Source organism: Rhinatrema bivittatum, chromosome 3 (genome assembly GCF_901001135.1).
Source record: "Rhinatrema bivittatum chromosome 3, aRhiBiv1.1, whole genome shotgun sequence".
Taxonomy (NCBI): domain Eukaryota; kingdom Metazoa; phylum Chordata; class Amphibia; order Gymnophiona; family Rhinatrematidae; genus Rhinatrema; species Rhinatrema bivittatum.
The window spans coordinates 104,039,206-104,052,251 of NC_042617.1; the positions used below are offsets into that span (position 1 = coordinate 104,039,206).

At 42.0% G+C, this 13,046-nt stretch overlaps 1 protein-coding gene across 1 annotated transcript in view; it reads right to left on the reverse strand.

Annotated features, from left to right (window-relative positions):
- The window catches only part of TASP1 (taspase 1), a 352,009-nt gene that overhangs the window by 40,107 nt on the left and 298,856 nt on the right, over positions 1-13,046 (reverse strand). Inside the window, exon 13 of the mRNA XM_029593555.1 lies at positions 4,404-4,477. Coding sequence (XP_029449415.1) covers positions 4,404-4,477 — 74 coding nt within the window. The remainder of the gene's footprint in view (positions 1-4,403; positions 4,478-13,046) is intronic.

Consider the following 13,046-nt stretch of genomic DNA (forward strand, 5'->3'; position numbering starts at 1 on the left):
AGGCGTTTGAGGAAAGCTCGGAGGAAGCATCGCCCCAAGGCTCATAAGAGGCCTCCTCCTCACCAAACTGTCTGGGTTGAGAAGGGAGTCCAAATCCTGGGTCTCGGGGCACCGGCATCGATGGCCAATCAGAGGGCTCTGATAATGGCCGCGCCAGCATCGAGGGCAACGGGACCTTCAATGGAAGCTGGGGCACCGGTAGACCCAATGGCCCGGGAATGGGCTCCGACAACAACGGTGCTGCTCGTGGTGGCAAGCACATAGTCGCATCCTCCTTCTCTGAGAAACCCAGAATCTGGATAGTGTTGGAGGGAGGAACTGGTGGTGGATGGGGCACCGGAGGACCGCTGGGCACCAGCTGTGTCGATAAGGCACCGAGCAGCATGTCCAACTTTTCCAGCAAAGGTGCCAACATCAAGGGCACTGGTTCTGGCGCCAGTATGGGGGCTGGCGTCGGTGCTTGCTGGAGGCCCTGGAGGGCACTGATCACTGCCTGTTGGACCACATGGTCCAACTGCTCCCGAAATGCGGGCAAAGTGAGCATCAACACGGGAGAAGGCGGGCAGGGCGTAACCGGAGCCTCCATGGGGGTCCGCGGAGGTTCGGTACACAACACCGAGCTCGGTGGGGAAACTTTTGGGCTCCTGGCTTTAGAGGAGGATGGGGCCTCCTCACCTCAGGGCCGTTTCAGAGGGGGTTCGGCCAGAGCCGGTGCCCCTCTGGCATCGGTGCCGGCACCAGACGGTGATAATCTTTGGTACCGGTGTCGGTGCTTCCCATGGTGCTCGGCCCTGTCCTTCTCCGGTGCCGAGAAAGATAATCCCGAGGCCTTGGACTGGCCAGATGCTGGTGAACGGCAAGCTCCCGCACAGTGTTCATCACGGCGGGGCACCAAGGAAGAAGGCCCTGAGTCAGATCGATCCCCGTGACTCGACGTACCCAATACTGGAGTCGATGGAGTAGATTGTCTGGAACCGAACATGTGCTCCATCTTGTCCAGGAGGACGCGTTGGCCTTTAGAAGTCATCTGAGCACAGCTAGGACACTGACGGACATCGTGGGAAGGCCCCAGGCAGAGAACACAAACGTCGTGCGGGATACATGAAGGACATATTCCGTGGACACTGGGAGCACTTCCGAAACCCGGTCACCATTGAAAAAAGAGGCTGGTGGCCACTGCGGGGGGGGGGGGGGGGGGGGGGGGGGGGGGAGGTGGGGTAGATGCTCTAGAACAGACTGCAACAATGCGAAAAAAGTACCTACCAAATGCTGAAGGAACTGATTCGCGAAGGGGGACCACGAAGTAGGAAAAACCGGTGAAAAAAACCCAGTCATTTCTTTTATGAGGGAAAAAACAGCAAAGAGCTCCAGGACACCACGAGGCAACAGCACCGCGGGAAAAAAAAAGAGACTGAAGGGGGCCCCTGCGTGGCTGTGGGGTTAGTGGCATGCTGGGCATGCTCAGTGTGCCAGTCAAAGTTTCTAGAAACTTTGACAAAAGTATTCTGTGCCAGGCTCCATCTGATGATGTCACCCATCTGTGAGGTCTACCATCCTGCTTGTCCTGGGAGAATCTCTGGAACCTGGATAATCCCAAGTTTATCACTTTTGAGCAATGGATGGAACATCTCCCCCTAAGGGCTGTGAACTTACTTGGTCTACCTAGGCACAGAAACCAGATTCGGGGATCACATCCTAGTCTTCCATATCACAGTGTATCTGTTACTATAATCATACTGTACCTTTTGAAGTCTCATTCCATCAGTATGTTCTTTAGTTGCTCATGCCATATTAATACTTCTTATGTATCATTGATGCTAGAGGTACTTTGATTTAAACAGGTATGATTGGCTACATAGGAGGAATTTTCTAAACCTTTAATAACAGCATCTCAGAAAACAAAGGAATTTTAAAAATGTTGTTTGCTTTCATAATTTAGTTACTTAAAATATTTCTGCTTCTGCTGATGATAGAGAGGGTAATTTTCAAAGTCATTTCTGTGAGTAAAACAGTGTTTTACAGTGGAAATGGGATTTTAGAAAACTGTCCACTCTATATGTAAGTAAAAGTAGTTGTGTAGTGCCAATGAGTGTGTAATTTTTTATCTGCAGTAAGGGGAGATGTTTCTTGGGAGCAGGGCTTTGGACTTAAATAATTTGAGTACTTTTGAAATGTAAGCATATATGCATATAGTTAGATTAAAGTATTAAATTATTATTACAATTTTTTACAATAAATTCTTCTTCTTCGTCTGGGGTGGACAAAAATTATATTGCATGTTGTCTCTTAAAATCACATATCGTTTTGCATTCAAACGCTCTGTTTGCAGCCCCAATGGGTTAATGGATAAACACAGTACTGCCCCGGGCGAATATGAAAAGCATCAACGAGCACTGGGGAAGGATGTAGTGTTACTTTACTAATGCCAGAGTCAGATGCATATCTTCACAGCAGAAGGAATTATCAGGATATATTCATCTCACTATAATAAGCAAGCAACAATGGAGTTTGGATTCTGATGAAAATATAAAAGTATATTAGGCCAAAAAAGGATTTGCTGGGCTGTTAATTAATATGCACTATATGGCAAAAACCTGGTTTTCATAATATTCCCCTGATGAAGATTTTCATTGGGTGAAATCTAGACCTATGTTGGGTACGAGAGAGAAAACTGCACCAGGCGCAAACAAAAGTACACTGGATTTTATAAGATACGCGTATAGCCGCGCGTATCTTATAAAATCCGGGGTCGGCGCACGCAAGGGGGTGCACATTTGTGCACCTTGCGCGTGCCGAGCCCTGCGCGCGCTGCCCGTTCCCTCAGAGACCGCTCCGAAATCGGAGCGGCCTCGGAGGGAACTTTCCTTCCACCCACCCGCACCTTCCCCTCCCTTCCCCTACCTAATCCACCCCCCGGCCCTATCTAAAAACCCCCCCCCCCTACCTTTATTCTAAAAGTTACGCCTGCCTCTGGCAAGCGTAACTCGCGCGCGCCATCTCCCGACCCAGGGGCTGTTCCGGAGGCCTCAGCCGCGCCCCCAGAACACCCCCGGGCCGGCACCACGCCCCCCGGAACGCCCCGATCGTCGCGCCGCCCACCCAACACGCCCCCGACATGCCCCCCTAGCGAAGCCCCGGGACTTACGCCCGTCCCAGGGCTTAGGCTCGGCGCGAGCAGGGGGGTTTTAAAAGGGTTACGCACGTACTTTATGCGCGTAACCCTTTTAAAATCCGGCCCATAGAGTATTGTTATTGCATTGAATTAGTTGTTGTTGATGCTAGAACTTTATGTGAGTGTGATGATTTTTAGGGTCTGGGAAAGTATGTATGGTATGTAGGAAGTGTGAATGATTTTTAACATGATGGGGAGGTCTAACTATATTTGCAATATATTTATAAGAAAATAATAAACATTCTAAATTGAAAAATGCTTAAATGTGTTAAAATTGTTTTGGGGTTGCGCAATACTATTATTTTTTCACTGTGTAATACTTGATGCATAGACCTTATAAACTGTTAGATGCCAGTGCGTTTTGTTTCATTATATATATATATATATATATGTGTGTGTGTGTGTGTGTGTGTATGTATGTATGTATACATATACCCACACACCTGTTTTGCCTTTTATCATTCTTGTGATTTATCAGCATTGTAGCTGTTTTTTGTATGTACGGCTATTTGTCATCCTCTTTCCTTATGGTATTTTGCCTCTCTTTTGTGTTTTATCTATAACATTATAGCCAACATGCAAAAAGCATATTCAGTGTGCAGCATAGTTTGCAACAGTCTTCTCAAAATAACCATTTTTGGGAGTTCAAAGCGCGAACTGGATAATTTTCTAAAAATCTAAATTATATTTTTTCATTACATATTTTCCCTGACCCCCAGCCCAGAGAACATGCCTGGGCAACACATGTGCCTTTCCCAGGCAGGAGGGGTAGAGGAAAGTCTCTCCCCTTACTCCTAAAGATTGAACATGTCACCTCTGAAAAGCATCTGATCTCTGCTGGACAGGAAACCCAATCTCAAGTCTCCTGTGCCAAAATGCTGCAACCCGAGCCATGGGACCAGCACTAAAAAATAACATTTTGAATCAATGCAGGATATTAGTTTTCCATGTGCACAAATGAAATTTTACACAGTATATGATGGCTCTAGTTTTCTTTGGAAGAACCTTACATGGCCCAAGAATTATGTTTAGAGCGGACTCTTAGTCATTAATCAAATTTTATGACTATTATGTTTTAGGTCTATTTTACCTATATGAAATTACTCCAGATAACTTGAGAGAAGCCATATAGCCCCATTTCTAAAAGAGCTTCTCCTATTGTTTGCCTGCCCCAAATCTCTTTTAAAATCGAGGCACCAGCAATTCAGGCTGAAATCCATTTGTGTCTTACCTTGGCTTTGCCATCCTGAGCTGACATGTACCCAACACACATGCTTTCTGTCGTGTGACTCCACAGGAACTCCACTAAGAGAAGTCAAATTTAACACAAACACATGTAAAACCTTTCAGCATTAAAACACCAAAAAGGTAAATTAAAAAAATTAAGTTGATATAAGAAACAGCATCAATGCCCAAAGCTTTAATTTAAGTTTCACTGTTGTTGCTTAACACATCTGAATAATGTGGTCTTGAAAGCTCATGGCCAACATCTTTGAATAATTCTTATGTTGGCCCAAGAAAAGTTATCACAAATTGCAGAATATTTTATGCTTGGTATGAATGTAACTTTATAAGGATCAAGTACAAACTGGTGCTTAATATTGGGCTGCGTCTGCTTACTATGGCATGGACTCATTTTTCTTCCAGTGAAATTTAAAAAATAAAAAAAAAATGCTGTGCTAAGTACTTCTGCTCTGCAGTCCTGCTGTTATTTGAGAGTTTTATGAACTTCTAAAGGAATATAACAACTATATTAAAGAGTACAATAATACAGTTTCTCCTTTTAGAAACTGCTTTTCAAAGATGCCTGCATAAGAATTCTGTTTCTAATAGTATCTATCACTTTAGAATTTCTCCTTCCCTACTTTCTTCTCAAGGCTGAACAAAAGAAGGGAAGTAACAACTGTTTTCCTTTTTATTGCTTGTGTCACAGAGAAGTCTCAGGTGTCTTTCCTGAAATCTCACAGGAAAGCAGCTTAGCAGCTCAGATTTAGACACACTGTTCAGTAGCTACATTGTTTCCAGCCAACTATGATAAGTGATGATGCATAAAATGTGAAGTTAAATTTACAGGATTATTTGCATTGCTTCTTGACATATTGATGACACTAATTCAGTCCCAAACATATATGGTGGTGGAGTTCTGTTAAGTATACATTGCCCTTGAAGGAAATATATCTAATATACCTTATGCCATATGCAAATGCATCTGATAGAGATTAGCTTTACCTACAATCCATAAAGCTTCATAACAAGATGTATTTACACAAGATTTGTTTTAAAATCAGGATTCATGATATTCAACTTATGGGAATCACATAAGGTTCTCCAGGGCCCACACAGGAGCCATTTTCGATAGAAATTACCTGGGGATAAGGCCAAAACATGTCTACTGCATGGACACCCAGTCTTCTCTAGATGTGAGATGGCTGCAGATCATTTTGACCTGATAACTCTCCCTGCCTTCTACCTGCACTTTGCTACAGGAAGAGGAGGGGGAATGTGGGTGAAGCAAGAGATGCTTACTGGGCATACTTGGACTAAGTCCAATCCTGGTGTTAAATCATTCCCAGAACAGCCTACAAAAAAGCTCTCACATTCTCTTTTGTGTACTAGCTCAATTTTTCGAAACCATCCTCCATTGCTTACAGTTTGGCTTGCGAAGGAGGGAAAGAACCAGTGGTAAATGTAGAGAAGAACACCTTAAAGCGATAACATACATCATACTGTTTGCTGCCTTGCAATGGAAGTGGATGATGTTAGGCTGCAAAATCTAAAGAATCACTACTCTCTGTTATAATTCAAGGATCACCAAAGTTGGGGGAAAAGCCAACTCAAGGTTGAAGAAGGCAATGTCATTTGGAGTCCCCACTGACAGCCCATCTCTCCATCACAACCAGCAGTTGACAATCCCACTGTTGCTGGAAAACAGGCCCCCTCAACTGGACGAGAGGTAAGCTACTGCACTACCCACCTCTATTAGTGCTGAAGGCCTTCTTCCCGTCCCCCAACCATTATAGGCTCTGGTTGAGGCTTCCAGCCCTGATGAAAGGCCTCACCCAAACTCTTATAGCTCAGAAATATTCTTAAGTCTGCTGGCTTGTACTGCATGTTTAACATCTCTCCACATATTTTCCATAATATTCATGTCTGGGGACTGTAAAGACCATTCCAAAACAGTCATATTTCTCTATGTAAGTACTTCATGGTTGATTTTCAGGTATGTTTCTGAACATTGTCTTGCTGAAATACCCAACCACTTTTCAACTTTGGTATCTTCACTGACTGATATGTTGATATTTAACTGAATGCATTTTCCTTCCATTCACGCAATATTTCCTGCTACCACATAATCCCAAAGCACAATAGACCCACCTATGTACTTAACAGTTGGCAAGATGTTCTTTTCATCAAATGCTTCACCCCTTTTTGTCCTAATGCATCTTATGAGGTTGTGGCTGAATAGTTTAGTCCAAAGCACTTTGCTCTAAAACGTTTTAGGCTAGTCAAGGTTTTGTTTTGCTTACTTTAGATGATTACTTTTATTATAAAGTTGTAGGAAAAGTTTCTTTCTGACAACTTTCCCACACAGATCATTGTTCTGTTAGCATTGTTCTGTGGACCTATGGACAACTATTCCAGTATCAGATAAACTTTTCAGCAGATTGTCTGCAGTGATCTGTGGGTTCTGTTTGGCAGATTTGACCAGTTTTTGAGAGCAGTTCTATCAGACATTTTTCTTGATCTTCCAGTTCTTGCCATTTCTTAATTTTTCTGACAATTGAAATTGCTAGCTGGAAGCATTTATGTATTTTATAGCCTTCCCCTGCTTTGTAACAATGAATTGTCTTCATTTTTACAGAGCTGCTGATTTCAGGAGCCCATGGTTTTTGAAAGTAGACAGAACAACAATCATAACCTGAGAGGTAAGGGTCAGAATATTTGTTCAAGAATATTCACTTGACTAACCAACTTTTTGGACCTTATTTACAATTTTTTTAAGTATTAATGAATTGACTACATGTCAAAATTTCTGCACAAGAAATATTCATGATTTTATTTTCAACCTGTTAAAACCAGCAAATAAATACACAATTATGGAACTCCTTACCGCAAAATTTAAGACTTAAATCAAATATTAGAACATTTAAGAAAGGTGTCAAAACCTGGCTCTTTCAACAAGCATTTTCTTAAATTCTAATGATAGACATCATACATCAAGTTTTATGATTTTGTAACTACTTTTATTGTAATTTAGATGTTTTATGATGAATTTTAGGTATCTTATGATTTTATTATAATATTATATTTTATTTGTATTTTAATTGTGTATTTGACTTATATTGTAAACCGATGTGATGTTTCCTACGAACGTCGGTATATAAAAATAAATAAATAGTTTTGCATTCAAAATTGCAGAAAGATGTGATGTTTAACTTTGTAAATCAAAAACAAGAATGATGTAGAAAAACAAACTGTTTAGGCAAACTTATTTAAAGCAACCAAGACAGATGCAAATCTATATGTTGCAGAAAAACATGTGGGACAAGCAATAACGGGGTATCAGATGTATTGTGGGCTTGGCTGTAATCTGTCAGAATACCCTCTGCTGATCAACCACTTAACCTTGTTAATAGCAAGTGTTAAATCTGCGTGTATTAATCTTCTACAGTCTTACAGATGATTTACTCCCAGTGTGAACGGCATACATGAAAAATCTACCAGTGGCATACTGAGGACAGGGGGGGCTAAGGCCCCCAAAAGCCGGGCTATAGGGGGCACCTGAAGGTCTTTTTTGTATTTCTTTTTTCAGTGCATAACTGAAAACTCCAGGCCCTGCTGCAGAAGCAGGCCCAGATAAAAATGTTTATTTATTTATTTGGGCATTTTTATATACTGAACATATTATATACACCACGTCGGTTTACATCATATTTGGGGACAGTCTGCATAAGCAAGAAAGATAGGAAACATTCCGTAAGGAGGCAGAGCAGGGGTCTCTGGCGGCTATTGCGCTGTGAAGGAGGAGGGGCCCATCGAGGCCACCACGGACTCCATCTCATGGCGGACAAAGAAGAGATTCATAGGGCTGCCAGTGCACCCCAACCCGCTGGCAGCTGAAATGAAGAAGGTACAACATAACCTACTGGTGTCCTGAGTAAGGAAGCCGCGAAAGCCCACCATCCCCCCTCAGACTTCAATAAAACGTGATGGAGGCCTGGGTGAGAGGGAATATGAGTGTGTGAATGAGAGAGAAGGAGCTTGTGTATAAGAGCTTGTATGTATGAGTGTGTGTGAGAAAGCATGTGTGTATGAGAGAGCTTTTGTGTCATCATGTGTACATGAGAAAAAGTAGAAGGGTGCATGCATGTGCGTGAATGAACGTGTACATGACAGCGAGAGAGAAGAAAGTTTGTGTCTTCCCTCCCCTCCTGCCCCCCCACCTCACCTCTCCTCCACTAATCCAGGACAATCTCAGAGTGACTGGAAATCAAAAGTTCCCAGGTATGGAGGGGGGAACAAATGTACATCTCAATATTTCTATATTACCCTGGTTTTATATTGTAGACAGAGTCTGGCTTTTTGGGGTTTCAAATCATTATCATCATCAAGAAACACAGCTAGTTGCCCAAGAACTGTTTTCTCTGTACCTCTGCAAATGTAGGCAATTTGAAGATTGGCTTATAACTGGAATATTGATCAACTGGTAGATGATTTTTATTTATTTTTTTATTTTTTTAATATAATGGGGTGAGCCACGGTTCTTTTCATGAAGTCAGGGACTGGATAGCGAAAGATTCACCACTTTAGTCACCATATCAGGGAGGGTCTCTTAAGCTGCAGATGAGCTAAAATGGGCACACATCAAGTGGGCGAAATGATAATGGCAACCTATATACTATGCCCTACACCTCCCTTAAGAAAACCACCTTAAAGTTATTCCAAAACTGGGAAGGTCCCTTGATCCCATATTAGATTGTCATCTTCTGCTTCTTCTGTAAACTTAAAAATGTCAGTCACTTTATTTGAACAATAGTCAGCAAACCTAAACCTAGACTCTGAGGAAATAGATTGGCTAAGACTATTGCCTTTTCAGAAGTGTTATCTGTTCATTGAAAGGGGAAGGAAAGGCTAAGCCATAGAGAAAACTTCAATATGTGGTTCAAAATCTAATATAAGGAAGGAGGATTTGGATATATTGAGGGATGGGGCTGTGTACAGAATGGTAAATAAAACTATATAATAAAAATGGCCTATATCTGTCCATGATAGAACGTATCCTAAGTGAGCAATTCAAATCATATGTCATATAGCATTTAAACTATAGGACAGGGGTTGCAGAAGGAAGTTGGGATGGTACCCCAGATACAGGAAGTGGGAGAAGAAATTAACAAAATCAGCCCAATAGTCCACTTTTTAGCAAAAAGGCAGACAAGTTGTCTAGGAAGAGCAGGAAACTGAATGAGAAAAGCTTGAAAACTATGAACACAAATACACATAGTCTGGGCAATAAAATGCCAGATTTACAAGCCCTAATGGCAGAGGCAGACTTGGATATTTGCTATTATGGAAAGGTTGAGTGAATCTCATGAATAGGATATAATCTTACTGGGCTAAAAACTGGCCAGGTTCGCTGTATACTCTGTTATGTTTAATACAATACTTTAAATTAAAAAAAAAGAAAGGACAGAGATGACAGAAAAGGAGGAAGAGTAGCTCTTTATGTCAAAAACAATATCTCAGCAAATGAAATGCAGGGGGTGTGGGGAAAGGAAGTAGCATTGTGGGCTGTTTTGAAAAGAGATGATGGCACTTCCATTTACAATGAGGTGGTCTAAAGGCCTCAAAATTACACAGAAGCACTGGATAGAAATCTGACTAAAGATATCCAATACGTGGGAGAGAGGAGAGAAGAGAGAAATGTTGCTCGTTGGAGATTTTAATCTGCCGGATGTGAACTGGAGTATCCCTGCTGTAGAATCTGTAAGAAGTAAAGTGATTGTTGATGCTCTTCAAGGGGTTATGCTTAGACAAATGATGATGGAAACTACGAAGAGAGAAGCACTACTGGATCTGGTACTCACAAATGGAAACAATATCTCAAATGTCTGGGTAGGTGTCCACCTGGACACCAATGATTATCAGACCATATTGTTTGATATAAAAGTCAAGAGAGAGGGAAGTCACACAAAGATCAAGGACCTTAATTTAAAAAACGCAGACTCTGGTAAAATGGCAACATACATCAAGAAGGTGCTAGAAGGTTGAGGGAAGTTGGGTGAAGTGGAACAACAGTGGGCCAAATTAAAAGAAGTGATAAATCTTTATGTAGAAAAGGTAAATAAAAGCAAAAGAACAAGAAAACTAATAGGGTTCTCCAAGGTGGTTGTTGAGAAAATAAAGGCAAAAAGATAAGCATTCAAAAAGTGCAAAGGAACTCAAAAAGAAAATCTGGTAAAGCTGAAGGAAATGAGGAAAGAAATCAGGATTGTGGAACTCAAGTAGAAGAAAAGATGCCAAAGAGGTAAAGTGTGGTAACAAAATATTTTTTTAGATATATCAGAGAAAGGAGAAGACCAGAGGTGACACTGTAAAACTGAAAGTAGACAAGGAACAAGGTGTAGGGAAAGATGAAAAATAGTAGAAATATTAAACAATTACTTCATTTCAGTTTTCATTAAGACAGATATTGGAGGAGGACTGTTGCTTGCTATCAAGAGTACAGATGAGAGTGGAGTAGATAATCCCCAATTGCAGAAGAGAGTGTTTGGATGGAACTAGGAAAAGTGGACAAGACCATGTGGCCAGATGAAATACATTCCAGAATACTTACTTAGGGAGTTTAGAGAAGTGTTGGCAGGTTCACTGAAGGCCCTATTTAATAGATCCTTGAGATGGACGTAGTGACGCAGGACTGGAGAAAGGCAGTTATGATCACAAAAGTGGTAGCAGGGAGAGGCTGGTGGGAAAATTAATGGAGAGACTGCTAATGGAGAACATAATGAACTATCTGCAATCCAATGCATCCGAGACAACATAGTTTTACCAGAGGAAAGTCCTGTCAAATGAATCTGATTATATTGATTGGGTGACTAGAGATTTGGATCAAGGAAGAGTGATCGATGTAATATACTTTGATTTCAACAAGTCTTTTGATATGGTACCACATTGAAGGCTCATAAATAAAATGAGAAGCCTGGGAGTGGACCCCAAGGTGGTGGAATAGACTACAAATTGGCTAACAGACATCAGTGAGTAGCGGTAAATTGAACCTCTTCTGAAGAAAGAGTGATAAGTGGTTCCTCAAGGATTGGTTCTGGGACTGATTCTGTTCAAAATCTTTGTGAGTAATATTGCAGAGGAATTAGAAGGTAACATTTGTCTTTTTGTGGATGACATTAAGATCTACAACAGAGTACACATGCCTGAAAGAATAAAAAGAATGAGAAGTGACTTCAGAAAGCTCGAGAATTGGTCACAGGTTGGCAGTTGGATTCAATGTGAAGAAGTGTAGAATCATGCATTTGGGATACTGCAATCCCAAGGAGTTGTATGTGTTGGGTGTGAAAGACTGATGTGAATGAACTGGGAGAGAGACATTGGGGTGACAGTATCTGATGATCTGAAAGTGGTGAAGCAATATGACAAGGTGGTGGCTAAGGCCAGAGAGATGCTGGGCTGCTTCAAAAAAGGCATAACCAGCAGGGAAAAAGAGGTGATAATGCCACTGTACACATCATTGGTGAGGCCTCACCTGGAATACTGTGTTCAGTTTTAGAGACTTCATTTCAAAAAGGCTAAGGACAGAATGGAAGCAGTCCAAAGAAAGGTAACCAAAATAGTGTGGATAGCCATATGAGAAGACTGAAGGATCTTAATATGCAGGAAGAGACAGGGAGACATGATACAGGCCTTCAAATACCTGAAAGAAATTAGGTAATGATGCACAAAAAGTCAAATCTTTTCAGATGGAAAGGAAGCTGTTAAACTATGGGTTGCAATAAGAAACACCAAAGGGGAAGACTCAGGAACAGTGTCAGGAAACATTTCTTCATGGAAAGGATGCTGGTGAATGGAACGCCCTCCCAGACGGTGTAGTGAAGACAAGAATAGTAGTGGATTTGAAAAGAGTGTGGGACAAACACAGGATCTCTGCTAGCTAAAGAATGGAAATGAAGAATAAGATAAGTTATCTAGCTCAGCCCGGTCATCCCGTAGATCTGACCTAAAGTTAGATGGATACGTTTATCCAACTAACTTGCCGAGCTGCACAGCGGTTGAATATGGACCTCCTTAATACAGCAATAACACGCAGTATGTTAAATACCACATGCTATTTTTCCTCCGATAAGACACAAATAGTAATGAGCTATTTTGCATCCAGGTAATTCCTGTCCTTTCACATTGGCCGCAGGACAGGCCACAGAAGTGGCTAAGGGCACGGGGATCCAGGGATGCCTGCCATAGACTAAGTAGAAAGGTGAAGATGGTGTGGCTTGATTGACATGGCTGTTGTGACAGGCCTCCGCCCAGGGAAGAAGGGAGGCCCAGTTGTCCCAGCTGATGTACGAACAGAGGAATGCCTTCAAGGATTTGATTTGCCTAATCGGTCTTTCCATTGGTCTGGGGGTGGTAGGCAAAAAAAGAAATCCAACACAATTCCAAATTTTTTGCACAGGGACTGCCAGTACCATGCAATAAACTGGGTCCCGTGGTCTGAAAGAATGTGGTGAGGATGCCCGTGTAGGTGAAAGACATGTTGGATAAACAAGTCAGTCAGCTTGGGGGGCTGAGGGTAATCCCGGCAAGGGAACAAAGAGGGCAATCTTAGAAAATTGGTCCACTATAACCTAGATGGTAATATTGCTGGCAG